The sequence below is a fragment of the Myotis lucifugus genome, unplaced genomic scaffold (assembly GCF_000147115.1).
Source record: "Myotis lucifugus unplaced genomic scaffold, Myoluc2.0 scaffold_0, whole genome shotgun sequence".
NCBI lineage: Eukaryota > Metazoa > Chordata > Mammalia > Chiroptera > Vespertilionidae > Myotis > Myotis lucifugus.
This window is the reverse complement of record NW_005871048.1, coordinates 11,653,705-11,681,633: the sequence shown is the minus strand read 5'-3', so window position 1 is coordinate 11,681,633 and position 27,929 is coordinate 11,653,705. Positions and strand designations below refer to the sequence as shown.

The following is a 27,929-nucleotide window of genomic DNA, read 5'->3' as shown; positions in this document are numbered from 1 at the left end:
TAGAGCATTGTGCTAATTCTAAATTTTGTATAAAAATGCAAAAGACAGCCAAAATCTTGAAGAACAAGGTATAAAGACCTGTCTTACCAATTATCAAGAATTTAAAAAGCTTTAGTAATTAATACAATATGTTACTGGTGTAAGGACAAACAGATCAATGGAATAGAGCAGAGAGCACAAAAATAGACTTATGTAAATATGGGCACTTAATAGATGACCAAATTGGCATTTTAAGTCAATAGAGAAACATGAGTTTTCAAGAAATTGAAAAAAGAAACCTGGTTACTCACCTTATCTCATACAAAACTCAAATCAAGTAAAAGGTAAAATTATACATATTTTAGAACATAGTATAGGAGAAGATGTTCATGACTTCAAGAAAGAGAAATATTTCTTAAACAAGACATAAAAACATCAATACAGGAAAAATTGATACACTAGGAACAGAAAAATAAAAACAGTGAGAAGATATTTGAAATAGTTATAACCAAAAAATTGAGTTTCCTGAATACATAAAGGAATCCTGTTAATCAAAAAATGTCAAACTAATGCAACTTTTTTAAATGGGCAAATTATTTGAACAGGAACTTCACAAGAGATGAAACAAAAATGGTAAATAAGCCCATGAGAAAAAAAAATTTACCTCATGAAAATACAAATTAAGCAACGATGAAGTTTAATATCAGTTTAACAATACGCACATATATGTATAAAAATAACTGAAATACTCAGATTTTCAAAAGTTTTAAAGTCTGACAATACCAAATGTGGAACATACTTCGTTGTTGCTGGTGAAAGCACTAATTGGTACAATTGCTTTAGAAAAGTTAGCTATTACCTAGTAAAGATGAAGATACACGCACACTAGGAGCAAATAATTCCACTCCTAGATGTATTCTCAAGAGATCATACACATGTACAATAGAACACATATACAAGAGTGTTCATAATGGATTTGTTCATATTAATAAAGAACATGAAACAATCCCAAAACTATTATAGTAGAAGAGACATATACCTGTGGTATACTCATATGATGGACTACTATACAGTAACAAAATCAAACTACAGCCACATGTATCAACATGGATGATTCAGCAAAACAAAGTCACAAAAGAAGACATGTAATATGCAATTTATTAAATAGAACTTAACACTCCATTAAATTTTACTTATTAGTTTACTTTTTGCCTGATTAAAAAAGAAATATTTTTTCAGTAATACAGACATCAGTACTATTCAAAGTGTGGTCTATAGACCATATCAAACTGTTACAGGCTGATGCTGAGATAAGCAAATCAAGTGAGTTTGACATTGACAAAACATTCAAGTATTTTGATTTTGTATTTATAAAAGTATCTGTGACATATGGAAATTATTTTAAAAAGTAGTTTGAGAACTATTATACATAACGGGTGAAAACATAAAGAAAAATAAAATTATTTTCATTACAAGCAAAACATTGGTTATTTCTAGTGGAGAAATCCAGGGATGTGGTCAGAAAAAGATACATAGGAACCTTCTAAGATGCTGGCAATGTTGTATTTCTTTAAAAAAAAAAAAGTATTTGATTTTTAGAGAGGGAGAGGGTAACATCAATGTGAGAGCGATACATGGATCTCCTGCATGCCCCCTATTGGGGACCAAGCCTGCAACCCAGGCATGTGCCCTGACCTGGAATCAAACCTTAACCTCCTGATTCATAGATCAACGCTCAACCACTGAGCCATACCGGCGGGGCTGAAACATTACTTCTTAAGTTCTTGTGCTGCCTTTTCTTTTTAAGGTAGTAGTAATCACTAGCAAATAGCAGCACTAAAAACAGATTATGCTAAACCAGTGTTACTTCTGGTATAATCTCGATTTCAGGAAGGAATGGGATAATTTCTAATGATGATATCGTGTGGATAAAATCAAGACATGCAGACTGAAAACTGCACATTTGATAGTTTAGGGATAACATCCTGTATATTCCTCCAGAATTTGGAAACAACTGAGGTGGAGAGGTTAAGAGATCATCACCTTTATTATTAACAAAGTTAAAGAACATGTTTTCCCACCTGTAGCAATGTGGACAGGCTAATAGTCCCTATCCCTGAATTAGAGTTTACTCCACTCAATTGCTGACCTAGCTAGACCACAGATCTCCCCTGCGGGTAGACAAAGTTAAACTTTGTGGGATATGCCTTAGCCCCTTCAAGGCCATTTCTGCTTCATTCCTTATAAAACATTAGTTGCTCATATAGCTGTCCTGCCTCCCTCAACTAAATTATATTCCTGGAGGTCAGACTATCTTATTCATTTTTGAAACTTTTAACAGACTATTATATACATGATAGATGTTCAAACACTTTCATATGTGTGTTATATACTACTTAAGAACCATATGAGTAGAGACCAAAGTAAGAACTTTAGAAACAAAAGAACAAAAAACCAGAATTGGACCAATGATAAAAATATAGCTACTGTTGAGTGCTTGTATATGATAGGCACTGTTCCTAATCCTATATAATAAAAGGCTAATATGCAAACTGACTTAACTGCAGAACGACTGGTCACAACCGGTCACTATGACGCGCACTGACCACCAGGGGGCAGACACTCAACACAGGAGCTGCCCCCTGGTGGTCAGTGCACTCCCACAGTGGGAGCTCCACTCAGCTAGAAGCTGGGCTCACGGCTGGCAAGCACAGCAGCGGTGGCGGGAGCCTCTCCTTCCTCTGTGGCAGCACAAAGGATGTCTGACTGATGGCTGAAGACATCCCCCAAGGGCTCCTGGACTGCGAGAGGCGCAGGCTGGGCTGAGGGTCCCTCGCCCCCCGAGTGCACGAATTTCGTGCACTGGGCCTCTAGTATTTAATAAACATCTCATTATATTATCATTATAGTAGATATCACCTTAGTAATAGATGAAGAAACATACTAATAAAATCAGTTGTGTGAAGTCATGCAGCCATGATTTGAACTTCACGTTAAAGCACTAAACTGATATTGAGCTACCCTGAAATCAGGATAGGTAAGCCTTCATAAATCTATCCTTTAATTGGTGTTTGTAAGGCAGTACTGCATGGTGGATAAGAAAAAGGGCTCTGGAGCCAGATTGCAATGTTTGTATTCAGATTCTAGTAATTACTGTGATATGGGGCAGGTTTCCTAACCTCTTTGTGCCCCTGTTTTCTCATCTGTAAAATGGGAATTTGTTGGTTCATAGAATTATTGCAAAGATGAAATGTATCAATACAAGTAAAACATTTAGCACACCTGGCACAAAGCAAGCATTTAATAAATGTTAATCTCTATTTACTGTTATTTTTTATAGGATTGTGCCCAGAACCCAGAAAAGTCCCCTATGACTACATTATAAAGGGAAAGAAAAAACTTGAGGCAACTTGGCATTATACCAGTGATGGCGAACCCATGACACGCGTGTCAGAGGTGACACGTGAACTCATTTTTTTTGGTTGATTTTTCTTTGTTAAATGGCATTTAAATATATAAAATAAATATCAAAAATATAAATCTTTGTTTTACTATGGTTGCAAATATCAAAAAATTTCTATATGTGACATGGCACCAGAGTTAAGTTAGGGTTTTTCAAAATGCTGACTCGCCGAGCTCAAAAGGTTCGCCATCACTGCATTATACAGTCTAGGTTAATTTACTTAACAACTAAGAGTTTTTTAGGAAACTGTAGGCTAAAGTGCCTTTCACCCAAACTTTCAGTAAGAAATGCAAAGGGCCCTAGCCGGTTTGGCTCAGTGGTTAAGAGTGTCGCCCCACGGGCTGAAAGGTTCTGGTCAAGGGGACAGGCATGTACCTCAGTTGCAGGCTCGAACCCCAGCTGCAAGTCAGGGCACATGTGGGAGGCAACCAGTCAAATGTGTCTTTCTCACATAGATGTTTCTCTCTGTCTCTCCCCCTCCCTTCCACTCTATCTAAAAATCAATGGAAAAAATATTCTTGGATGAGGATTAACAAAAAGAAATGCAAAAAGGTTAAAAATGAGGCAGTTTAGAGGTGGTACAGGTTTCCTGTGCTATCTGAAAGCTGAGTGTTTCTATGAAACCTTTCCTAAGCAGAAATGGGGTAAAGAAAATAAGCCATTACCATTTATGTGGAAAAAATTTTAAGCATTCCCAGACCCAAAAATAACATATAAAACCTAAAATAACATGAACATATAATGAAAGCAGTGCCACTCATGCTGCTCAGGGTGCATGCTGCCTCTATAATGGCTCCCTGCAAAATAGCTGCTGAATGCTATTTTCACCATCCTATATAATAAAAGGCTAATAAGCAAATCGACCGAACGGCGGAACAACCAGTTGCTATGGTGCGCACTAACCACCAGGGGGCAGATGCTCAACGCAGTCCCACAGGGGGAGCACTGCTCAGCCAGAAGTCAGGGCTCACAGCTGGCAAGTGCAGCGGCAGTGGCGGGAGACTCTCCTGCCTTTGTAGCAGCACTAAGGATGTCCGACAGTTTAGGCCCGCTCCCCACGGAGCCGTCAGTCAGACATCCCCCGAGGGCTCCCAGACTGCAAGAGGGTGCAGGCCAGGCTGAGGGATGCCCCCGAGCACACAAATTTTGTGCACTGGGCCTCTAGTTTCTCATAAAAGGACAATCCTCTTTGGATTTCTTCGTTAGTGAAAACAAGAACATATAATGTAAAACTTTTTGTTGAAGGGAAGTGGTATATTGTGAACTTTCTCTTCATTTACTTTTTCTTGGCCGGTCCAAGATGTTTTGATGAAATACCAAATAAATAATCACTCTGTGGCTACAAAAATGTACTCCAAGCTGCAAGTTCATAAGGAGCTTAAATCCTGACAGAAACAAGTCAATTTGTTGATTTTTTAAAAAATTCTATACGTACTGATTGGTGCAACCCTACAGAACCAACACCTGTTTAGAAAAATTTGTTTTTCTTTTCAAAAGTAACTAAAAAGCCTCTCTGATTTATTTATATATTAATTTAATTTTTGAAATCAATAGTCATAAGGTCAGCTTTGTCCTATTTAACTATCAATGTTACACATTTATAAACTAAGCAAATATGGATAGTACAGAGATTTTAATGAAATCTAAAAGAATAAAATTGATTTTAGCCCATTGTATTTTCAAAGTTGATGAGCATCAAGCCAGAAGAAAAGTAATGACCACACACCATTTATTTCTTTTAATAGTAAAAAGAATGTTCTGATTATTAGCAAAGTAATCTTATAATGTATCTTCACAGTTGAAATTTAAGTATTCACTTGATACACTTGTATATCAAAGTCCTTTTCCACTATTTAGTCTATTTTAAAAATATATACAGCTAATGATGTTTAAATATTCTGAACCATGTGTTCAAATATAAATATTTGAGAAATTCAAACTGTTGCATCAAGTTATGAAAGAATTAAAGAAGAAAAATGAGCTACAAATTATATAGGAGGAAGAAAAAAGTTTACTTAACACTTATGTCTGGCTAAAATCTGTACTCTTTCATTTATATATACATACTCAGTTGAGTATAGGTAGCCATCAAACATTAACCAGTTACATACAGATTAGACTAAGCCTGTACTATTTTCTACGACAGGCAGCAGTGGTGATTTCAAACATATTAATATATCTAAATAGTTTCATCAAAAGTTATTTGTAGCAATAGTCTAATATTATGAAATTCTGATAGGCACAGATGAAATCACTACATTATCTATGCCAAACTCAGCACACTAATGGTACCTGACTCTGCTTATGGTCTAAGTATCTGAACAAAACAGAGCAGACAGGTAACCAGAAAGGACATTTAAGACACACCCATGCTTATGAATCACATTAACATTAGTGTTTAAAATTTCCAAATCTAAATATAGAGGGACACTTATAAAGCTGTGGGACAACTCCCACATAAGAATCCAAGTGATAAAACTGCAAAATCTTAAACTTCAGTTTTTAATCTGATATTAAGGATTAGCTTATTTGGTCTTAAAAAATTTTAGAATTAAAGGGTTAAAGTCGAAAACATGTTTATCCCTTGCTACATTGCAGCATTTGAAATTAGCCAGCATGACAACTTTAATTCCTTTTTGCTCTTACATGCAGTAATATACGTATATACGCATTTTAAGACAGCTTAAAGTTGAGTTAACTTTTAGTCAGTAGTGGTGACTAGAATTGCTATCCAATCAGTATTCCATGGCACCACATATCAAAGTCTGTACAATATGAGTCTTTTTCAGCACTTATCACTTTGGGTGGGGAAGGGAGGCATGGCAAAAAGTAGTTGCATATATTTTTTTTTATAGCAGAAAAGCTTTAAACACTTACACAATTTTACAATATCTTGTATTCTATCTTAGAACAAAATCTTATTCCAGTCAGCTCAATCTATGTTATAAAATACAAACACATTCTAAACCATACAGTGTACAGAATATGCACTATTTAATATTCATTAAATGCAGTACAATCAAATAAAAAACACACACAGCATTCTAAATTTTTAAATCTTTGGATGCTAACCAGAAATTATACAAATTACATATGCAAGACAAAAAAAAGAATAGAAAAGGAAAAGAGAAAGAAAAAAAAATCCAAAGAAACTAACTTCTCAGTGCATCACACCTATTGGGATTAAATGAATGGCACTTTTATGATACTAATATTACAATTATCAATTTAAGCTGGGAATGACTCAAAAACATTAAAGCCACATAATGGCAAGAACGAGCCAATTAACTGTTTAAATGAAACAGATCACCTTTTTTCTTTGTAAAAGCACCGAAAATGTAATGGGTGCAGATAACTCAATAAAATTTTTCGTATTTCATTTGCCCCTACACTATAAGACATTGCAGTACCTTAAATTATTCTCTATTTATTCTAACTGGTATGAAAATCTGATTTTTAAGGCCTGAAAACTCTATTATGCTACTGAAACATACTATTTTCTATGTGGTAAGAATGTCTTTATGAAAAAAATAATATATCTGGTTATAAGTCATAGAATAAACCCCAAAACCAAAAATCTGACATTTTCCAAGCTAGTGAAAAATAAGTTATACCATGATGTATCAATTAAAAATTATATCAATATTAACAAACATTTCTACGGTAGATATTTCCCCCATGAAAATTAAACAGTGCACAATAGGGCTTGGGCTATAGTGAGTCACATTTGGTTTTCTGAAAAACAAAACGTAATTTACTATAAACAATTAAAAGGCAATTTTCTTCCTCCATAACACATGTAGATATTAAATCGAAGGTCTTAAAAATATTCACTACCTATAAGAAAAGTAGTTTTTAAATGGCAAAAAGGAATCAAAATACCAAAGTTTAGTGTGCGAAGAATAGATATAAACAACCAAGAAAAGAGATCACTGGTGTATTGGTGTTGAATATTTAACACGAATAGCCCAAAATAAGTTCCAAAGTTTTTATACCTTTACAAATAAAAAAAGGTGTCCTTTCCATAGTTTGGGATATGCATTGTGTATTCCCCCAAACAAGTATATGAGTAATGTTTTTAAAATGTTGCCAATATTAAGTTCTTCAGTTACCTAAAATTAATTAGAGGACAGCAATATTACAGTGGCAATGGTGCATCAATTCCCAAAACGTAGTTATGATCCAACACGAGTTGTGGTGGTTCTTTTATCAGAGAAAAAGCTTTTCAGAAGAAATACCTGCCCTATGCTAACCACCAGAAGAATGAGGGCTTCTCCTACTGACCAATAGGCCACTCTTGTATTTAAATCCTCTGCTCGGCTTCGGCCTTGAGCTTCTCTCAAACGGAAATGAGTCTGATAGTCAATGACAGACTTCAGAGCTTCATGAATCGAAACACAGGCAGATTCCATCTAAAGAGAAATATTTCCAGTTAGTATGTTTAATATTTTCTGTACACTCCATCTTTCGTTTTTAATTTCTCATTTCATTAACATTCACACATTTATGTCCGAGGTCCTGGCAATGCAACCATTTACTCATTCCCACTAGTACAACTAGTAAAGTTACAGATCCCATAAAGCAGCTGTTTGCCTCAAACTAAAATGTCACAGCTGTGGCATCTGTAAGGATGGAACACTAAGCTAACAGCAGCAGAAGTACTAATCAGCTAAGGTTTGTGGCTATGAAATTTCAAACCCAGATTCCTCAAAAAGGAAAGCTTAGGAAGAAGAAATTGGGTAGATCAGCAAATACAACCAATCCTATATAATAAAAGGGTAATATGCAAATCGACCAAATGGCAGAAAGACCAGTTGCTATGATGCACACTGACAACCAGGGGGCAGACACTCAACACAGGAGCTGCTCCCAAGCCCGCAGGTCCCGGCGGGCAGGCTCCAATTGCCCATGGGGAACGGGGAACTGGGGGTGGGTGGCAACAGAGGTGGGCGCCACCAGGCCAAAGCCCCTGCCCTGCTGATCGCCCCACACACAGAGGGCGACCCGCGGGGGGGGGGACGGGACACACGGGATGGGGCTGGTGAGGGGGCAGAGGAATGACCAACCTCTCGGTCCCTCTCCCCAGCCTGCAGGCTCTGATTGCCCAATGGCGAACGGGGAACCAGGGGTGGGTGGCAGCAGATGCGGGCGGTGCCAGGCCAAGGACCCTGCCCCTCCGGTTGCCCCACACACAGAGGACGACTGATGTCAGGGGACTGGGATGGCGAGGGGGCTGGAACAGCCAAACCTCTCAGTTCCTCGCCCTGGCCAGCAGGCTCCGATTGATTGCCGATTGATGGCCCGATGGTGAATGGGGAACCAGGGGTGGGTGGTGGCAGGGGGCGGGGCCGGCTGCCTGCAACCGGGGAAGATGGCCTTGATTACAGGCCAGGCCTAGGGACCATACCCATGTACAAATTTCGTGTGTTGGGTCTCTAGTCAGAATATATACAAATATAAATCAAGTATGGCATAAAAATAGATTGTTAGTCAAACGTTATTTATCTATTTTAAAAATAGGTGAATCTGAACATTTTGTATTTCTTATAAACTAGAGTATCTTTTTTTTAAAAATAGTTACCAATTTGCTAAATAAGTTTTTCTCTCATACCAATCAAACCAATATATATATTCTCAATGGGATACAAGTTTCAGTTTCACTGTGTAATCAGTTTGTGAGCCTTCACTTTACTTTTTTTTTTTTTTAAAGAACAGTTTGCCCTAGCTGGTTTGGCTCAGTGGATAGAGCGCCGATCTGCAGACTGAAGGGTCCCAGGTTTGATTCCAGTCAAGGGCACATGCCCAGGTTGTGGGCTCAATCCCCAGTAGCGGGTGTGCAGGAGGCAGCTGATCAATGATTCTCTCTCATCTTTGGTGTTTCTCTCTCCCCTTCTCCCTTCCTCTCTGAAAACAATAAAAAAAATATTGAAAATAAATAAAAAATAAAAAGAACAGTTTATTGATTTTTATAGAAAGGAGAAGAGCAACATCAGTGAGAGTTTTAACATTGATTGGCTGCCTCCTGCATGTACCCCATCAGGGATCAAGCCCAGAACCCAGGCATGTGCCCTGACTGGGAATCGAACCAGCAACCTCTCCATGCACTGGATGATGCCCAACCAACCGAGCCACACTGGCCAGGGTGACAACTTACCTTTTAAGGGTTAAATGTCTAATTTTTTTTTTTTTGGTATCCCAGAGCTTAATATTTTTCTACTGCTGAAAACTTAATCCTGGTGATGAAATACATGCTTTATTATACTATACTTATTTTATATCACAAAACACATATTAAGAATTTAAAAAATCTGAGTTGGTCTTAATTTTAAATAAGGAGTGTAGACATTAGAAAATAATTCAAATATTTAAAAAAGTTCTACCAAAGTATGTATAAAAGGAATAATTACAAAAATATTCCATTAAAAATACTTTTAAAAAGTAGAAAATTGTATTTGATGAACAAGAATAGATCCAGAGACAAATGGCGGGGGGGAGAGGGAGGTTAGGGGCAACCAAAGGACTTGTATGCATGCATATTAACATAACCATTGGACAGACACTGGGGCGGTGGGGGCTTGCCCGGGGTGGGAATGGTTGGGGGGGGGGGGTCAATTGGGGAAAAAGGAGACATATGTAAAACTTTAAACAATAAAAAAAAAAGTAGCAAATTATGAGATCTACAGGTTGAATTTACCTATTAGAATACTCAAATATTTTTGCTGTTCTTGTTTTAGTTTGGCCCCTAGGAATGAAAGATTAGCAAAATGGTGCTAAAATGATTTCTAATTTGTGATAAGAGGCTAGAGAAGTGCTTTAGCATTTCTTTGCTTTCTATGTATCCTCAAAAATACGTGGTCTAAGGATTCTTCCCCTGGAAAATATGCATAAAAGCAAGGACTTAACACAAATTTAGAAAGTTTAAGGATTCCTTGAAGCCTGACCATGGGGTATGGATTAAGAACACAGTTGGATTAGAGAAAATAGATTGAGTATAATTTTTCAGAGTGTTGTTTTCTTTTCTTTCCTGTACCTTTAAAGTGAAAATGTTCATACATATTCAAAAGTATAGAGAATAGAACAATGAACCTCTATGTCAATAATTATTAACATATGGCTAATCTTGTTCCATCTATATTCCCCACCAATTTTCCTCCCCACTCCAATTATTTTAAAGCAAATCCAAGATATTTTATCATTTCAACTATACTTCTATACTTTATTTCTGAAAAGTAACACTTTAAATTAAAAATAGTTCCTTTATATCAAATATAAAATTAGAATTCAAATTTCCCCAAATGCCTCAAAAGTTGTTTACAAGTCAGAATCCAAACAAAGTCAACACAATAATTTGGTTGACATGTCTTTTAGGTCTTCTTTAATCTTTTGATTCTCTCCCTTTTTTCCTTTCTCATCCATTTATTGAAGAAATTGGGGCCTCAATTCTGTAGCATTTCCCACTTTCTGAATTTTGGTAATTGTATTCCCATGGTGTTCTTCTATCCTTTGTATTTCTTATAAACTGTAGTTGGAACTAGAGATTTGATGGAATTCAGGTGTAATGTTCTTAGTGGGAACATGGCAGAGGCAATGTTGTGTACTCCATTACTGCCTATTATCAGAAGACACATGTCTAGTTACCTCTCCATTTGTGAAATATCATTAGATTTAGTGATATCAGTCTCATCTACCCATTATAAGGTTTCCCATCTGCCTTTCACCTAATGATTTTAGCAGTGGTTTTACTGCCTACTCTAGATCCAGCATTTTATTACTGGTTAAAAAATGGTGATTTAGTAAAACGATCCTTTTTAAAAAAAATTAATTTGTTGTTAATCCTCACCCAAGGATATTTTTCCACTGATTTTTAGGGAGTGGAAGGGAGAGGGAGAGATAGATAGAAACATCAATGTGAGAGAGACACATCTATTGGTTGCCTCCCACACGCACCCCAACCAAGGCCGGGGATTGAACCTGCAACCACGTTATGTGCCCTTGACCAGAATTGAACCGGGATCCTTCAGTATGAGGGCCAATCCTCTATCCACTGAGCAAGACCAACTAGGGCTTCTTACACATTCTTAAAAACTGCCTCTATCATCACATGATTTTGCCAAGAAACGTGGGAACAATAAAATACCAGTTTAAGGTTTTAATAAGCAGGTGTTAAGTAATTCCTCTGAATACCTAAGTATCTTTTAGATATAATCTGAGCTCATACTGTATTTGAACTAGAACAAAATTAGCCCTTTCATCACCTCAACAGTACCTGTTCACTGACTTTAAATTTATTTTGCTATCTTTTTCTCATTGAGCTATTCTTCAAAATAAAACCCAATTTAGCTTCCTTAACTATTTTTGTTAGATGACTTATCATTAATCTTTTAATATTTTACCTTAAGTTACAGCAAAAGTTATTGTAACAGTAGCTTGAAGAACATAAATATTGGTATACCACCTGTGGTATCTTTATATATTAATTAAGGCATCATTTTGCATCTAGTTATATTAATCTAATCTGCTAAGCTATGGTAGCAACATTCCTCCATGAAAATGCTTCAGAATGCTGGAAGCTGGTTAGACTTCCTAAATTTCCTTTGCTACTTAAATGATCCTCCTATTTTAATACTTATTTTCCTTACACTTAAAAGTTCATAAAATCCTTTAACACTGGTCTTCACTGAAAAGTCTGAGGTTCTCTGTAAAATGCCTAATCTACTGTAAGAGTTAAGATAAGTCTTAATGATTGTGTTAAAAAAATCAAAATTCTGTGTTTATCGAGTTAATGCACATAAACTATGTGTTTCACACACCAACATTGTATCGTTGACTTTTTATTTACCTGGGTAAGAGCACTGACTCGGTTCTCACTAGGAAACAGAGGGGGGTCTTCTCCAACTTGAAAATCAAAATATACGGTTTTATGTGTGAACGTAGAAAATTCATTGCTGAAGCAAAATTTGTATGTCCCATTTTTGGAGGCTGTGAAAGTAAAACTGTCATACTGTTTCTTCATCTCCTTGTATAACACATTACCATCAGGATCTTCTAATCGACAATCTACATCATAGTGACCACCAGTAATCACCTATAAAGAGAGAAAAAAATAAGAGATCATTGCAATTAACAAGTTTTAGAAATAACCAGATTTCCTGTTAAAATGGCAATAAGGTTATAGGCTAAGGACCTTTATTATCACAGACAATTTTACATTTTTTTTATTTCTACCAGTGGATGTAACTTGGGGAGGCAGATTTCAGTTTAACTAAAGGTTTATAAAAACTGAACAAATTTCCTCATGATAGGAGAGAAGGAACTAGCTAACTAGCCAGACAACTATTCTGGTTAATGTAGATCTCTTATATCACTTAATTCTCCCAAACAACCCTACCAGAGGTTTTTTTCACCCTTCCATCTGACAAACTGAGAAACTGAGTTAAGATGAAACTTGACCTCCAAAGTCGTACTCTTTACCCTTAAGCTTAGTGTCATGTAATATTATTCTTCTGTAAATTTTCTCATCTAGTTTCCTATTAGTATCATCCAAGCACACCCATAGATAGAGGAGTGAAATAGTAAGGTAGGTCAGTCCTTAGCATAATACCCCATCACAGAACTCAAACTAATTTTATTGCCAAATTACAAATAGGTTGTGTTTAAATTATTTTACAAGTCAGTTACATAGAATTTGACACATATTTTGTTTTAAACTACATTGCGAATTCAATAGACTTACCGGCTGTTCTAAGAGTATTATCATTTATAAACTTGCTTCCAAGAGAAACAGAAATGATTAATGACTAAAGCAAAAACAGAACAACATAAAAACAAAAAGATCTTTTATCTGGAAAGTTTTTATTTAAGGGCAAGTACATTTAAAGGAAAGCTGGGAATAGATAACATGTTTCTGAAGAGGATTTTGGAGCTATTTTCAAAGGCTTATGCTTAATCGGTCACCATTTGGGCAACTTGTGTTTTCCAAGTGAAGAGAGGAGGGGGAGATTTTTCCTGAAGTAACTGGACAATCACCAGAGGAAAGGGGAAAAGGATTAAAGAGGAGAAAGGCCTCCTTATATGAGAAAGAACTGAGTGGGAAGAGGGAGGAGACAGGAGAAGAAATTAGGGTGCACATAAACACTTGGGTAAGAATTCATGAGGAAGAGACAATGGGTTTGAGGGTTCCCAAACAACATGAGACTGTGTGACACAAGCCTGTATTTTCAAGCTTGAACACTTTGGTTAGCATATTATTGACATTCTAGATCTGTAGAACAGAGATCAAACTTTGGACTTCAGAGAAGAATGGGTTACTTATATGACCTCTTGTAACTGTACTATGCTACAAGATCATTTTGATATATAAATGAAATTATGCACTTAGGAAACTAAAAATATGTAAAACTAATATTAGAGACATAATGTTTTGACATAAAAACAGTGTCTTATCATTTTACCCCTCCGCCCAAAAGTCAACAACTTTTCTTCCAGATTGGGAGGGGGGAAGAAATATGATATCATTTTATACACCCAATTATTCATATTGACTGTTGTGCTTTAAATAATCAAATAAGTACATACATACAAACTGAATAGGGCCAGAACTTATAATCTTGCCACTTTTTTTCCAACAAATTTTCAAACAAGTATTCTCATTTCAGATAATAGTAACCACTTTACAACCTGTCTAGTCACATAAGATAGAAACTGGAAATCATCTCAAATTAAGTGGCCGTAGCAGTCCAGTTAAATCAAAGGAATCTCTTGATGTTTTTGCCTTTCTCAAATTCATCCCATTTTTTCCATTCCTAATCCACAACCCAGACAGGACTATTGCCACAATTTACTAAAGTTCTTCCCACAACCCAATCGCTCATCCCTCTAATCAAGTGTTTCTCAACTTGGATTAGCTAATTCTGGGCTAGATAATTCTTTGTTGTGGGGACTGTGTTGCCTGTGCAGATGCCAATAGTCTCCCCTTCCTCACATGTCTCCTGGAGGTGGGGCAACCTCCCTATTCTTCTCCATCCCCCGTTTGCTTAAAACCTTTTGTTACATTTCCTTTCAGAAATCCCCTTTTGATTTCCTCTACAGAAAAATCCAAACCTGTTAACAATGGCATACCTTTCCTCTGTACCTGCTCCAGGTAGCCTCAGCTCTTCTTTTATACCCTTTCTCATTCTGTGTTCCAAAAATAGCAGATTGCCAGAAGTTCTCTGAAGAAGTCCTTGCTTTAAATCTTTTCTAACAGTTAACAGAGTTTTTTTGCTGAAGAACCACAGGACCCAAAATGACAATACTTACAAATCCGGTTTTTTACAGGAAAAGAAAACATCACAGCTAAAAGGTGTCTCACAGAAACCGGTCAAGGAGAGGTCAGGTTTTGGCTTCTTTGTCCTCCCTCTGTGAGGGGTGTGGCTAGACATATACTAGTACTCTCTCTCTCAGATCAGGTACCACCAAGCGCGCAAGGAACACCTTGGAACTAACCTAAAAGAGTGTTGGCTGGGTATTTTATATTTTGCTGGTCACACAGGCATATTCCTGATAGGTAACCAGTCTTAATACCAAGACTCTGGGCGGTCTCAAAGAGACCAGGTGCAAATCATCAATCTCACTATTATCAATAAAAAAAATGCCAACAAACTAGTACAAATTACCCCCAAAGCCCTTGGGTCCACAGTTACAAAGCAACACTATCACTCCGTGTACTTCAGTGCCAGCTAAGGCTAATTTCAGGCCTGCTGGATTTAAGTCTTACAAACATAACACATCTGCCTAGGACAGCCTTTTTCGTCCTGTGGCCTTGTAACTCCTATTTATCCTTCTAGACTCAGACCAAACATCAGCCCCTCAGCTGAATTTCCCCATGATCCTTCCTCCTTCAGGCAGCACCAAAATTTTGCCACCCCAAAATGTGCCTTTTGGAATCTTGATTTTTAAGCTGGTTAAGAAACCAAAGACTCTCAAAGACGGTTACTTCCACTTTTCCCACCCAGGGTTTGGCCCCTGCTGACCCCCATCTCCACCCCCTTTCCCAAAGAGCTTCAGATTAAAAAACCTGCTTCAGGAAGGGAACCTCAGCATATTCACTTTATCACATAAGACAGGAAAAAATTTAGCAAAGCCAGTTTGTCCCTAGCCTCCGCCCACTGTTCCTGGTTTGCCTAGCAGGCATTTGTTTGCCACATGTTCTGCTCTTTCTGGGTTACCTGTGAATTGCCTATTTCTCCTCTGAAATCCCAGACCCTGACCACACCTTCTGCTTTGTCCAACACGGAGATAAGCCTCAACTGCCCAATGGGTTTCGAGGCTCATAAATGGTACCCCTGCATATACATCCGTAATAAACTTTGTACATTTTCTCCTGTTAATTTGTTTCTGTTAATTTGATTATAAGTCCAGCTGGAAAAACTTTGAAGGTGGGGGTAAGTTATTTTTTTTTATGGCCCCACGATACCTACTGTGTACTTTCACTGTTGCATTTAATATTAAATGACTGTACATGTCTACATAAGCTCCTGAGGTCAAAGTAAGTCTTGAGTTTAACCTCGAACTGCATACTGATTCTGCTACTTGCTATGTTTTATGTCCTTGTGTTTTAACCTATGGAAGCCTCAGTTTCTTCATCAATAAAAAAGGAATAAGAAATATACCTATTTCATATCGAGCTGCCCTGAGAATTAATATACCTGAAATGCTTGGCATACTGTCTGCCACATAACAGGTGCTGTTTGTAGTACTATATGGTTTGGCCCCTGCTGACCCCCCTCCTCTCTGCCCCCCTTTCTGGCTTCTTATTCTCAAATATATAGGACCTCTCTATGGTTTTCAAATGATCAGGTACACAGCGTCCTTGCAAAGCCTTTTCCCTCTTCCCCCTTAATGAAGTATGTGCAACTCATTCTTTACAATTCAGCTTAAAATCACTTCCCAAAGGAGGCCTTCACTGATCCCAAAGACCAGGTTGTCTATCCCCTATTTTCTGCTCTTACAGCAGTTTTGATGAATGAGCAGGTACTAATTAAGAAAAGAAGGGTAGGATAAGCGGGGAATCAAGAATGAAACAACACCCTTCGGTGTTTTGATCACAGCACACAGCACCGAACAGCTATTCAAACACGTGAAATTAAGTCTACCGAAGAGAACAGAAACAAGAGTAAAGATGGTCCTAACCAACTTAAACTACATCCTGCCAAATAAAGCTTCTTTTTTTTTAAAACTATACTCCCAAAGACAGAAGGGGCCTTTCATTTATGGCAGCAATTGTTTTTACACCACCTTGATGGTCATCTGGCCTAGAAGGATGCTCTTCCAAAGAGAGGGCGGCGTTAACCAACGGGTCTACTATCAATGAAAAAACTTAAAAGCAATGGAGCTAGGTATTGGCAGCATCTCAAATCTGATTAAAGCAGAGGTGGGGATTAGAGAGTGGGGACAGACATTGGGCACTATAGAACAGGAATAATTTTTTTTAAACAAGTAAAGTCTTTTTAAAAAAGAAAGTCCAATGGCCTTCAAATGAAGGACATTAGAGAATGGGGGGGAAACCACAGCTACGGAAAGCATTTGTGAAACTCCTATATCTTAATATCTGGTCTTAAATGTCTCTCGTCCACGGTTTAGAAGCGGGAAACCAGAAGCTCTCTCAGCTACCTAGAGCGGATTCCTGATCGGCCACGGAGTAAAGAAACAAGGTCAGGAGGGGGCACCTGCAGATTCCTCCCGACCCTGGACCCGAGGGCGGGGCCCCGGGCCGAGCCCGGAGTACCTGGAACTCGAGGGTGCACTTGGTGCCTTGCGTGATGTCCTCGTAGAAACACTGCTTGGCATTGTCGGGCAGCTCGAAGGTGATCTCGGAGGCGCCGCCGGGTCCCGGAACGAGCAGCAGCAGCAGCAGCAGCACGAGCAGCCGGCAGCCCCAACGGCCCGCGGCGGCAAAACCCAGCCGCGGCATCCCGAGGCGGTGGCGGCGGCCTCAACGCAGCAGAGGAGACGCGGAGTCGGGTCTGCGCGGACTCACCCGCCGCAGGCCTCAGCCTCGGTGAGATTGGGGACGAGGAGCCAGCCGCTGGGGGCAAATGGGGGTGCGGAGAGACCCGGACCTGGCGCCGAAAGCCACCTGGGGAGCAGGCATTAAAACCCGCACAGAACCGGCGGAAAGGCCTGAGGTGGCCGGAAGTGGGGAGCCATCGCTTGGGAAGGGGCGGGGCCTGAGGCACCTTCCCCAGCGACCCGGATGTACTCTCTTCGGACTGAGGGGAGAGACGTGGGAGTGTATACGTGGAAGCTCGCGAGGCCTCCGCAGCAGCCTGGGACGAGGGGCGGGGCTCACGTAGGGAGCGGATTGGGCGGGGCCAGCGTAGGGAGTGGGTGGGGCGGGGCCAGCGTAGGGGGCGGGGCCAGCGTATGGAGCGGGTGGGCGAAGTTAGAAGAAGGGGTTAGAAGAAGGGGTGTGGCCGGCCGGCGCCTGTCAGCGCGTTCGGACTTAGGAGCGAGCTACGGGCAGGGAGAGTACTAGTAAGTTGCACGGGAGCTGAGCGCTCCCGCGGAGTGGTGAAGAGCTCATTTTCACCGTAGGGGGCTACCCACCGGTGGTAGAGTGCTTAGCTATTTGCAGAGAGTTTTCTCTTAAATAACAAATATGGGGAAAGCAGATTAGCAAGGAGCGTGAATTCTGGGACCGTCTATTGAGTGTTCATTATCATCAGGCACTGTGCTAAGCACATTACATTTGTTGTGTTTTTGGATCCTTCAAATAACCCTAGAAAGTAGGTATTATGCCTGTTTTACTGAGGAGGAAGTTTGTCTTGGAGTACTTAAAAATAATAGAGGGTAAAATTAATAGTAGCTAGCAGGTGTTGATTTCATAAATTATACATTTTCTCGTGTTTATAAACATGAATTAGGTATTATACCTTTTTAAAATAAATGACCATGGGGAGGCTCATGCGCTTTAAGATGATCAGCAGAGAAGGAAACAGGCAGGTGGGTGGGAGCCAGGCCCGGAAGTGACGGGGGCAGTGAGGAGGTGGGGTAGAGAGATGGGGTGGAGGGGGTGTTCCTGGGCAGCGAGTCACAGAACTTCTATGGCAGGATGAAGGAGCTCCAAGGAGCTGAAATTTGGGGGAGATCGCACCTTCCTGAGAACTGGGCTAAAAAGAAGCATTATTTCTTCTGTGAGTGGGAAGAAGACAATTTCAAAGTGGAAATTGTGGGTTCTACTTTCCAACTCTTGACTTCAGGCAAGTAACATTGCTCTTCTAAACCTCAATTTCTTTATACATAAAATGGCAATATAAACAAAGAATGAAAGTGAACTAGATTAAAATCACAATGCAATACATTACACACCCACCACCAGATAGGCAAAAATTTTATAGTGCAACACTACCAGATATTGGCAAGCATGTAAAGCAACAAGACCCCTCATTCACTGCTTGTGGAAGTGGAAACTGGTACAACCGCGTTGGAATACAATGTGGCATTATCTAATTATTAAAACATAATTTTAAAATTTGAAATTAAAAAACTTTATTTAATTTTAAAAATTCTGGGATCAAAAATTTGAGAATAGCTACTTCAGAGAAACTTATGCACAGGTATATCATGATACATATACAGGAATATTTAAAGCCTAATAAGAGTCCCAACCTGGCAATACCCCAAATATCCATAAATTTGAGTATATTAATAAAATGTGACATTACATAGCAATGAAAATGAACATATAGCAGCATAGGAAAATTATATAAACATAATGCAACAGAAGCTAGGCAAAAGAGAAATAATAGGCAAAAACTTCAAAGTGCAACACTACCAGATTGGGCGAGCATGTAAAGCAACAAGACCCCTCAACTAAATGATACTACTTTCCCTAATACCGTGATCCAAAGAAGCAAGGGAATGACTATCTCAAAAGTCAGGGTAGTAGGGAAGAATAGGGTAATAGGTGAGAAGCAACACAGGGTGGCCTGTGAGGTGAGGGCTCTTCGGTGCCTGCAATGCTTTTTTTTTTGCTTTTTTTGCCTAGAGGTAGTTACATTTATTCCAACTATAATTACTTGTTAAACTCACATGTGTTTTATGTATTTTTCTATATGTTTGTTATATTTCACAATAAGAGAAGAGAAAAAATGGGATGGGGGGGGGAAAGGGGTCCTAATATATGGTGACAGGAGAAGATTTGACTTTGGGTGGTGGGCACATGGTGCAATATATAGATCTTGTAACATAGAAACCCACACCTGAAACCCATATGTTCATGTTGACCAATGTCACCCCAATAAACTTTAAAAAATAATAAAAATAAAATGGCAATTGAAAAAGTAATATGTAGATGTTAAGGTTGAAGAATAGCATATTAAAAGCTAAAAAAACCCTTATGTATTTTATGATTAACTATAAGTGAATTTCTTTGAACTGTCCTGAAAAAAAAAACAAAAGGAAAAATTACAATGTTGGATGCATCAGTTAGCTATTATTTTGGGGGGGAAAAAAACCTCAAAACTTATGGCTTGCACAATATATATTACTGCCTGGAAGACTATAGGTCAGCTGGTGCATCTGCTCTCAGATGGGCTCACTCATCATCTGTGGTCAGACGGAGGTTGGGTGGACAGCTTTGCTGATCTTGGCTGGGTGTACTCATATTTTGGTGGAACAGCTGGTTATAGGCTGGTCTAGAATGGCCTTGGCTAGGACAACTGGACTCTCCTCCATATGGTTCATGTTGTAGCCTCTCATCCTCCAATAGGCTAGCCCAGGATTGTGCACTCGGTGGTTATAGGATTCCATAAGAATGTGCAAGGCTTCTTGAGGCCTAGGCTCAGAACTTGGCCCTGTCACTTCTGCCTCATTCTGTAACCCAAAACAAATCAAATTATAAGGCCAACCTAGTTTCAAGGGACAGGGAAGACCTGCAAAGTCAGGGCTCCATTAGGGAAGCAGAAGAATGAATATATATATATATATATATATATATATATGTAGTAAGGAGTAGACTATAGGAATTTGACATTTCTAGTTGGGGTAGCTGGTTAAACAGTTTTTGGGAGGCTGTTACTTCTTCATCTGGTGCCGGAGCCTGAAGTCTGCAGGTAAAGCAGTCAGAAAGGAAAGATGGATGTGAAGTGGAAGGAGGAAGAGAAACTGGACCTTCAAGGATTGGCCACAATGCACATCACTTTCTTACCACGTCCAAGCCTCCAACTTCCATGATGGATGGTCTACAGGAAGAGCTGGTGTTCTTCATTGAGTTAAACATGCACCTGGCCCAGAGCCATTCCTTTCTTTGGGTGCAGAAAGGAATATTGCTGCTGCTTCATCACTTCTGTCTTTCAAAATGTCTCTTGTGGACCACTAACCCCCAACTATGCAGGGAATGGAATTTGAGGAAAGAATAGTTCCAGCTGAGCTAAGTTAATACAATACAAATGCACCACAGACACTGCAGAAGCTGGGGGTGGGGGATGGGATTAGGGAAGAATTTTGTTAATTTTTGCAATCAATCTATCCCACTGGATAAAGACAGAAAATGAATAAAATTAGATTCTTGCCCTTGGACAGTTCATAGTCTAGAAAATAGAAATTTAACTTTGTTCCAAATTTTTAGTTTATCTTTTCCTCATTTCCCAGGATTATTATGAGAACCAGAGAGTATATATTGTGAAAAATCTTCATAAAATACACGACATGATATGATCTTTATGTCAGATACACATTCTTGTAGGGACTACAAAATAGTACAAGAAAAAAACAAACAAACCATGATTTGTTCAGGTTACAATAGAAATTTTGACCTAAATATAGGCTTTTTGCCTAGGCCATCTCATACCCCTTCCTAATGTAGGTAGTGTCATGTAGGCTTGGGCAAATTACCTAACTTTCTGATACCCAGTTTCTTCATCCATAAAAAAGAGGTAATAATGCCTATTTTATAGGTGGTTGAGAAAATTGAATGAGATGAGATAATATCCATACAGCATACAGCTCACAGCATAGTGCATTAAATGAAGTAGAGACTCTATATATAATTCTCCTTCAAAAAGCTACAATGAAAAAACTTTATCTTATTACTCCTATACCAGTATATGGGTCTATGCTTATTTCTGTATGTTAGACTATTAAATCAGGTTAAGTGATCAGGTTGGAAGGTAAATATAGGGCAGTGGTTCTCAACCTGTGGGTCGCGACCCCTTTGGAGGTCGAACGACCCTTTCACAGGGGTTGCCTAAGACCATCCTGCATATCAGATATTTACATTACAATTCATAACAGTAGCAACATTATAGTTATGAAGTAGCGACGAAAATAATTTTATGGTTGGGTCACAACATGAGGAACTGTATTTAAAGGGCCAGAAGGTTGAGAACCACTGATATAGGGTGTCCCCCAAAATGTAAATACACACTTTGAATAATTATATATAACAACTAGAGGCCCGGTGCATGAAAATTCATGCACTGGACAGGAGTCCCTCAGCCTGGCCTGCCCCCTCTCACAGTCCAGGAGTTCTCAGGGGCGGGAGGCGACCCGGTGATCAGGGGAAGGCGACACCCCATCACACCTCTGCTGCTGCCACTGCCAGCAGCGCAAGCCTCAGCCAGCCCTGGTTACCTGAGCCTCAGGTGGCCCCGGGCTGCTGGGCAGCCACCATCTGAGGCTTGCCTGTGCCTCGGGCCAGCCCTGGGTAGCTGGGGGGCTGAGGGGACTGGAGGACTTTGGAGGCAGGAGGGCCCAGCCTTGCTGCGCGCCTGCCAACCCAGCAGGGTTGAGGGGACTGGGCGCCGCCATGTTGTGGCTGTGGGTGCCACCATCTTTGAGGGTGGGGCAGTGAATTAACATATTCCCTTCTTATTGGCTGTGGGCACCGCCATCTTTGTGATGGTGTGAGGGTCAATTAGCATATTCCCTCTTTATTAGATAAGATAAATGTATTTATTAAAATACATTTCATTTTCAAAATTGAGCTACCAGCTGTTACAGTGTGTATATATATTTTTTGAGACAGCCTGTATAAAATCAAGAGAGGTTTCAAATGACAATGTTTAGGATTGGGGGGGAGACACTTCCATGACCTCCTTGGTGTCAGCATCAGATACAGATCAGAAAAGCTGTAGGATGAAGCATTTGGCCATGCAGAGATGAAGATGACCTTTTATTTATTTATTTTTAAAAAATATATTCTATTGATTTTTTACAGAGAGGAAGGGAGAGGGATAGAGAGTTAGAAATATTGATGAGAGAGAAACATCGATTCAGCTGCTTCCTGCACACTCCCCACTGGGTATGTGCCTGCAACCAAGGTACATGCCCTTGACCGGAATCGAACCTGGGACCCTTCAGTCCGCAGGCTGATGCTCTATCCACTGAGCCAAACTGGTCAGGGATGAAGATGACCTTTTAGACAGCACCTGCCACAAAGGGAGGGGGGGGGGACCAGAAAAGTCAACATCTTCACTGTTTTACCTACAGCCTGTATTCATCATTATCTGAATCTGAGATATTGAGTAGCAATTTAGACACTAGAGACTGCTTTTATTTCTAGTATTCTTAGAGGTGGTCTAATATTCTAGTATTTTAAATGGGAAAAATAATCATGTAGTCCATATCCATACAAAAAATCCAACCAATTTTTCTAAATATCATTAACAACAATGTTCAATTCTATAACAATCCTTAAATGTATCTGCATGATATAAGTATTTAAAATATTAATCATCTAATTATTTAACACTTAATGGGCTCATCAATGGTATGTTTGTATGTAGCTCTCAAGGATACTATTCAGTGAGTATCAGATATGAATTCTGTTTTTCTTCTACACTATACTGAACATGTACTGTAATGTAAATAAACAAGGACATACTATATTAAAGATACATAACACTTAAGAAACTAAAATTTTATAAAATGAGACAATTAAAAAATAGTTACTTTTCAATTGCCCAAATAAGGTTTGATGGTGGGAGGGAAGGGGCACTGTGGTCTTGGTAGAGGTTTGGTGATGGGTAAGATTTGAGAGAGCATGAGCTAGCAAAGGAGTTAAGTGACTCAGTACATGTCAGCGGCATATCCAGGTCTAAATTCAACTTGGCAATTAAGACACTGTCAATGACTCAGAAGCCTCACCGAAACAATAGGATAAAAACCAAAACAGCCAATAAAACAACTCCTCAAAATGGATAGCATTCCCTTATCACAGTTATATGTCTCCCGAGTATAAGGTTGTACATGGAAATGCATTTCTGAATGTGATTCTTCTGCTCATGTCACAATCAACGTCATTTACAATTCCAATCATCTCCTATGAATGATAGTAGATATATTCTAAACACTTGGCACTGAGTATTCAGAATTGTTCTTTTTGTCTCTTCTTATGACTCAATGAGCATTAAGTTGAACAAGTTTCTCTTTAAGTTTTTCAACATTTTCCCTGTGTAACCCTAGCAACATCTGTAATTTTTTGCTTTGAGATTATCACTTCCCCAAACATTGGTAGTCAAAACTAATTGGCAGGATCAAGTCTTTAGAAGACATTGTTAGTTAATGGCCTAGTCCATTTGAGCTGCTATAACAAAATAGCACAGACTGGGTAGCTTTTAAACAACAGAAATCTATTTCTCATAGTTCTGGGGACTAGGGAGTCCAAGGTCCAGGCACCAGTCTGGTTGCCTTCTGGTGAAGGCCCTTTGCCTGGGTCACAGTCAGTGCCTTCTTGCTAGGTCTTCACTTGGTGGAAGAGGTTAGAGAGCTCTGTGAGGTCCCTCTTATAAGGGCATTAATCCCATTCATGAGGGCTCTACCTTCATGACCTAATCACTTTCCAAAGGTCCCACCTCCTAATACAATCACTTTTAGAGATTAGAATTTCAACATATGAATTTGGAGGGGAAGGATGACAAACATTCATATCATAGCACTTAATAATGTGAAGATGATGTCTATAATGTACAACCCATGTACACAGGACAGCAAAGACCCATCCTACCTGAGCTAGGTCTGCAACGCATTCTGCATCCTCTCCTCCAGATGTATAATCTAATCTACATATTGTAGCTAGCAGATACCCAAAGATGCATTATAGTGGGTTTTGATTTAGAGTGAGTTTGGAATAAAATTGTTTGTGATCTTCAGATGGTGAGAAATCAGAAAATGAGGGAGGGGTTCCTGTATTTTTACCCAGCTCCCACAATTGCTCCCTAGTGAAGACTTGTCTGATATCTCTGGTATTTAAGAGAAAGTCAAATAGGTACATTAATTCATTATCTTCAGTTGCTTAATCTTTCTACAGACACACATATATGCACAAAGGATACATATTCAGTCTTGTGAATCTGTGAGTACTTCTACAGCATATAATATTTCCACAAGTAGGAAATCAATTTGAAATTTAAAAATTCAAATTCAGAATTCTATTGAGAGTGATTGCCTACTTGACAGTGAATAAAAAACAAACCACCAGGAAAACCTGATGTCCAGTCATACAAACCACATTTGTGTCTCAGGGAAAAGAACAGATTGTCAGAAGCCCTGATCTTCAGAAATCTCTCACTGATGGCTGAAATGGAAAATACAAAATCTCTGAAAGCCAGGAATCCACTCCACTGTATTGTCAGCTCATCAGAAAGCTCTGTGGTCAGACCATGTTGTGCCCCTCTCCAAAGAAAATTTTCAACATTTTAGAGTTGTCAGGTTATGAACCTAACATTATGGGGCAGTATTTTAAAATCTCATTTGAAAAATGTTTTTGTGTTTCACAAAAGTGAAGTTAAACACAGTAATTTAGGCACTAGAGTTAGAGGAAACACTACCTTCCTTCATAACATCAGCTAGCATTCTCCAAAGTGCAGGAAGCAATGGATGAAGAAGCTTCACTTATGAATGGGCTGTGGTCCTGCAGACATTGTAGGCTTCAGATGTTTTCTCTCTCTTCAATTCTCTCTTCCATGCCACCAACATCCTACTGGCCGCTAGGGGATGCTGCTCCCTTTCTAATATTTCTGCCCAGGCAGAAACAATTGATTCTTTTTCATCTGGGATTTACAGTAGCATAGCTGATATATTTAAGCAAAACTTTGCTAAAGGTACCAGGATAACAAAAGGGAGCTAATATTTAAAAGTAGTTAGTGAATGGATCAGAAAGCTTCTGGAAAGTCATGTTAATAGATTTGGACTTCTTCCCAAGGCAGTGCAGAACTATTAAAAAGTGGAAAGCATGAGAGAACCTAATTAGAGTGGTGTTGTAAAAGAGCATTCTAGTGCCATATCAAGGCTGCATTAGAGAATATTTAAACAAGGAGACCAATTGAAAGACTGTTCACATTTTCAGTTTTTTGAGGAAACTCCATACTGTTCTCCATAGTGGCTGCACCAGTCTGCATTCCCACCAGCAGTGCACGAGGGTTCCTTTTTCTCCACATCCTCTCCAGCATTTGTCGTTTGTTGATTTGTTGATGATAGCCATTCTGACAGGTGTGAGATGGTACTGCATTGTCGTTTTGATTTGCATCTCTCAGATAATTAGTGACTTTGAGCATGTTTTCATATGTCTCTTGGCCTTTCTTCTGTTTTCTTTTGAAAAGCATCTATTTAGGTCCGTTGCCCATTTTTTTGGTTGGGTTGTTTATCTTCCTTTTGTTAAGTTGTATGAGTTCCCTGTAAATGTTGGATATTAAACCCTTATCGGTGATAACATTGGCAAATATGTTCTCCCATGCAGTGGGCTTTCTTGTTGTTTTGTTGATGGTTTCTTTTGCTGTGCAAAAGCTTTTTATTTTGATGTAGTCCCATTTGTTTATTTTCTTTTTAGGTTCCATGCCCTAGGAGCGGTATTGGTGAAGAAATTGCTTTGGCATATGTCTGAGATTTTGCTTCCTGTGGATTCCTCTAGATCCCACTTCTAGAAATATATCCCAAGAAACTAGAAACACCAATCAGAAAGGATATATGCACCCCTATGTTCATAGTGGCACAATTCACCATAGCTAAGATTTGGAAACAGCCTAAGTGCCTATCAGCAGATGAGTGGATTAAAAAACTGTGGTACATCTACACAATGGGATACTACGCTGCAGTAAAAAAGAAGGATTCTTACCATTTGCAACTGCATGGATGGAACTGGAGAGCATTATGCTAAGTGAAATAAGCCAGTCAGAGAAAGATAAATATCACATGATCTTACTCATTTATGGAATATAGTGAACAATATAAACTGACGAACAAAAACAGATCCAGAGACAAAGAAGCATCGATCAGACTGTCAAACCTCAGAGGGAAGGTAGGGAAGGGTGGGGGTAAGGGGGAGAGATCAACCAAAGGATTTGTATGCATGCATATAAGCCTAACCCAGTGGTCAGCAAACTGCGGCTCGTGAGCCACATGCGGCTCTTTGGCCCCTTGAGTGTGGCTCTTCCTAAGCCTTAGGAGTACCCTAATTAAGTTAATAACAGTGTACCTACCTATATAGTTTAAGTTTAAAAAATGTGGCTCTCAAATGAAATTTCAATCGTTGTACTGTTGATATTTGGCTCTGTTGACTAATGAGTTTGCCGACCACTGGCCTAACCAATGGACATGGACAACAGGGGAGTGAGGGCATGAGTGGCGGGGGGGATAAGGACACATATGTAATACCTTAATCAATAAAGAAATAAAAAAAAGAAAGAAAGACTGTTTACAGTAACCAGATAAAAGATGGTGGTAACCAGAACTAAATTGGTGTGTCTGTTGGTGGCTGACTAGTGCCTGTTGTGATGGCTGTAGGATGGAAGAGGATATGAGTAGGAGGTGAAAATATTGGTCTAGACAAGGGGTGGGCAAACTTTTTGACTCGAGGGCCACAATGGGTTCTTAAACTGGACCGGAGGGCCGGAACAAAAGCATGGATGGAGTGTTTGTGTGAACTAATATAAATTCAAAGTAAACATCATTACATAAAAGGGTACGGTCTTTTTTTTTTTAGTTTTATTCATTTCAAACGAGCTGGATCCGGCCCGCGGGCCGTAGTTTGCCCACGGCTGGTCTAGACGCACTGGTTCTCAACCTTCTGGCCCTTTAAATACAGTTCCTCATGTTGTGACCCAACCATAAAATTATTTTTATTGCTACTTCATAACTGTAATGTTGCTACTGTTATGAATCGTAATGTAAATATCTGATATGCAGGATGGTCTTAGGCTACCCCTGTGAAAGGGTCGTTCGACCGCCAAAGGGGTCGCGAGCCACAGGTTGAGAACCACGGGAGAGTAAAGGACTAGAAGATGTGTGTGTGTGTGTGTGTGTGTGTGTGTGTGTGTGTTGGGGGGGCAGAAAGAGAGATTAGATTGATTTTTCCTGAGGTTGAGAAAAAGTTTCCCTAACAGAGCCAAGTTACTCAGCTATTCAGAGACACCTTGGTGATGCCAAAGAAATGAAAGCAGCCTAGCAGTACAGAGCAGAGGGCAATCTTGTGATAGGTGTTTGAAGTACCAAGAAGTCAAGCATCCTTATT

At 39.2% G+C, this 27,929-nt stretch overlaps 1 protein-coding gene across 1 annotated transcript in view; it reads right to left on the bottom strand.

Moving 5' to 3' along the window:
* The window catches only part of LOC102433809 (TIR domain-containing adapter molecule 2), a 37,262-nt gene extending 19,601 nt beyond the window's left edge, over nt 1–17,661 (bottom strand). The window contains exons 1-3 of the mRNA XM_006081137.3: nt 17,208–17,661; nt 12,282–12,527; nt 7,727–7,854 (exon numbers count right to left, since the gene is read on the bottom strand). Coding sequence (XP_006081199.2) covers nt 7,727–7,854; nt 12,282–12,527; nt 17,208–17,393 — 560 coding nt within the window. The 5' untranslated portion in view covers nt 17,394–17,661. The remainder of the gene's footprint in view (nt 1–7,726; nt 7,855–12,281; nt 12,528–17,207) is intronic.
* Between the last annotated feature and the right edge of the window lie 10,268 nt (nt 17,662–27,929).